General features: G+C 40.2%; 1 protein-coding gene across 1 annotated transcript in view; it reads right to left on the reverse strand.

Annotated features, from left to right (window-relative positions):
- LOC117954059 (piggyBac transposable element-derived protein 4-like) overlaps nt 1-1046 on the reverse strand; it is a 21519-nt gene extending 20473 nt beyond the window's left edge. The window contains exons 1-2 of the mRNA XM_034887529.1: nt 978-1046; nt 758-886 (exon numbers count right to left, since the gene is read on the reverse strand). Of these exons, the coding sequence (XP_034743420.1) occupies nt 758-886; nt 978-1046 (198 nt within the window). The remainder of the gene's footprint in view (nt 1-757; nt 887-977) is intronic.
- Nucleotides 1047-2502: the final 1456 nt, after the last annotated feature.

The raw sequence follows: 2502 nt of genomic DNA on the forward strand, positions 1-2502 counted from the left end.
TTTTTTTTTAACCGTCAGCTGGCTTCATTAAAGTCAACGCAGATCTGAGAAACGGCACCTGTGTATGAAAACTCTTGTCCATTACATTTTACTTCATAATTGCAACCGTATGTGTTGTATTCATTGTTGCAAAACTTTTTGTGTATATAGTTTGTTTGTTACCATGACAACACCATTGCTCTGAAGCTCGATGCTGTCATCTAAATAGTTTTCTAATCGGCAATAAATATAACAATTTCTGATCAACTCATATCAATTGCATGCTTAAATAACATACTGGTTAAAGCCCCGCCCATTTCAAGACAACCCAACCCACTTCCGGCCTAAATGATGTCCACTTCCGGGTTTGGCCCCGCCCAGTCAGAGCACAGATACGGATACAGATAGTTCATGTGGTAAACAGATACAGATACAGATAATGCTGTACTCGCTCATCCCTATTTTCCAAATTAGGCTTCACCAACAGTCCATGGATGGAAAGTCCCTGGTTGTCCGCGGTTGCCATGTAACGCCAGTCCCCTTGCATAGTTGAAGACTATGAAATTGGGAAAGTGTTTCTATGACGGAAACATATCCATATAATCTCATGGACTCTCCACTCGTAGATTCAATTTGACAAAGCACACAATGCCACTTGGACAAGTAATTACAGCACTGCCACCTATAACACAACATAAGTGTTTATTAATACTTGTGTACATTTTCAGGGATTAAATGACTTACGAATTATTGAAATGTATTATATTATTTTACCCACCAGATGCAAAAACTTTGTTGTAGGTGTAACTTTATTGGTCATCTTGTCACGCAGTCCCAGGACAAGATCCATCTTGGAGCCTTTGCTGTCCAAACCACACTGCTTGCACAGCGCTCTCACCTCCCCTACCTGTTGTACAAAGGCATTTCTAATTCAATCTTTATCTTGGCCAGTGACATAACATTTATTTCAGAAATCATATTCCACTTTTAGAACTCACCTTTAAGTTAAAGAGTGCATCAGCTAGGCACTCTTCTGTTACCTGCATGTCATCCCCATCACTAGTCATCATCAACATCAGTAGTCATTTTAGGTGCTTGTAATTTGTCATATTCTGCGTTCAGGACTACAGTGGATTGTCTAGTATGTGGGCCAATCCATGGAGCCCGGTTGAGGTAGCTTGAGGGCCCAATAAAAAGATTGTTTCGACCGCCTTTGGAAACAAAAAGTAGTAATGTTAGGAACCACTTTCAATGAATTGAGACACTTATTTACATAAGAGTTTGTTCTCAAAATTGCGTTTCTGCATGGCTTTCATGTCATGAAACCCTGACTAATGATTTTTGTGCCAACAGCTTCCCAGCATTTGTTGATGTCCACCTGTCCATCATAGCCTTGGGGTGGCCCCTTGATGTCACGGACTGTTTAAAGAAAAGTTTGTGTTTAGATGTCTAAATTTAAATGACTCAATTACAAAATAATTGAGTGAATTGTATGTTTTGTTTTTTTGCAGGGTAGCTTAATCTTGATTCCCCTAACTTGAATAACAATTGCAAGTACATTGTGTCATTTCCGATGATTATAAGAGTAATAGACAAGGAGGTAAAAAACAAGAAAGGTGCATTGTCAAAGTAAATAAAATGAGGGACTGGACAACCTGTTGGTTAGTTCAGGACATGTGAAAACCCTGTGAAACCCTTTGACAGCTCAAAAATTTAGAGAGACGAGTTATGAGACAAGCATTCAATTCTATGAATTTTGAGAACCAAAAACCTGTCAAACTTACATGGCATATTGAAAACACCTTTCTTATGAAGGACCATCACTGCAACAGCTGGATTGAATCCACATGATACACAAGCAACCTTGTAGTCATGTTCAGTAAGGGCCTCAAAATGGAGATACCCTTGAAGAACCCTTTCTTTGTTTTGGAAGGACACTCCCTCAGTTGCCTCAATTATTTCAACAACTCTGCTGACAGCAATATTTTTCTGGAAAAATGAGGGGACAGGTGAAACGCAATATTAATCTAACTGAAATATAAATCATCTTTTAATAGTATGACACCTTTGGCTCGTAAACAGAAATGTGCAATTTGGGCCACCAATAGAAAGCTTAACCCATTCGTGTCGGATGCTTCGCGCCAACACATTACATCTACCGCCGGTTGCTGCGTTGCGCAACTCTGAACCTCCTGCCGGCTGCCGCGTGGCGCAGCATTTTGTCTTTTCATGACGCGTGCAGCAGAGGACGCACTGTCATTGGTTGAAATACACAGGAGGCAGGTCTTGTTGGCTATTTAAAGCCATGTCACCACCAAAATGTTCTGTAGTTTGCTGAAAATCTTGTCAATCAACCAGACATACATGTGCGTTTGTTTATTAATTTTCAAGAGAGAGCAAGAAAATGGCTACAACAGAGGAGGATTTTGACAGCGAGGGCAGTGACATTGAGTTGGAAGATAGTGAGGAGTTTGGGAGGGAGGTTGTAGTAGATGATGATGATGATGATGAATAAGTGCTGGA

Source organism: Etheostoma cragini, chromosome 12 (genome assembly GCF_013103735.1).
Source record: "Etheostoma cragini isolate CJK2018 chromosome 12, CSU_Ecrag_1.0, whole genome shotgun sequence".
In the NCBI taxonomy this organism is placed as follows: Eukaryota; Metazoa; Chordata; class Actinopteri; order Perciformes; family Percidae; genus Etheostoma; species Etheostoma cragini.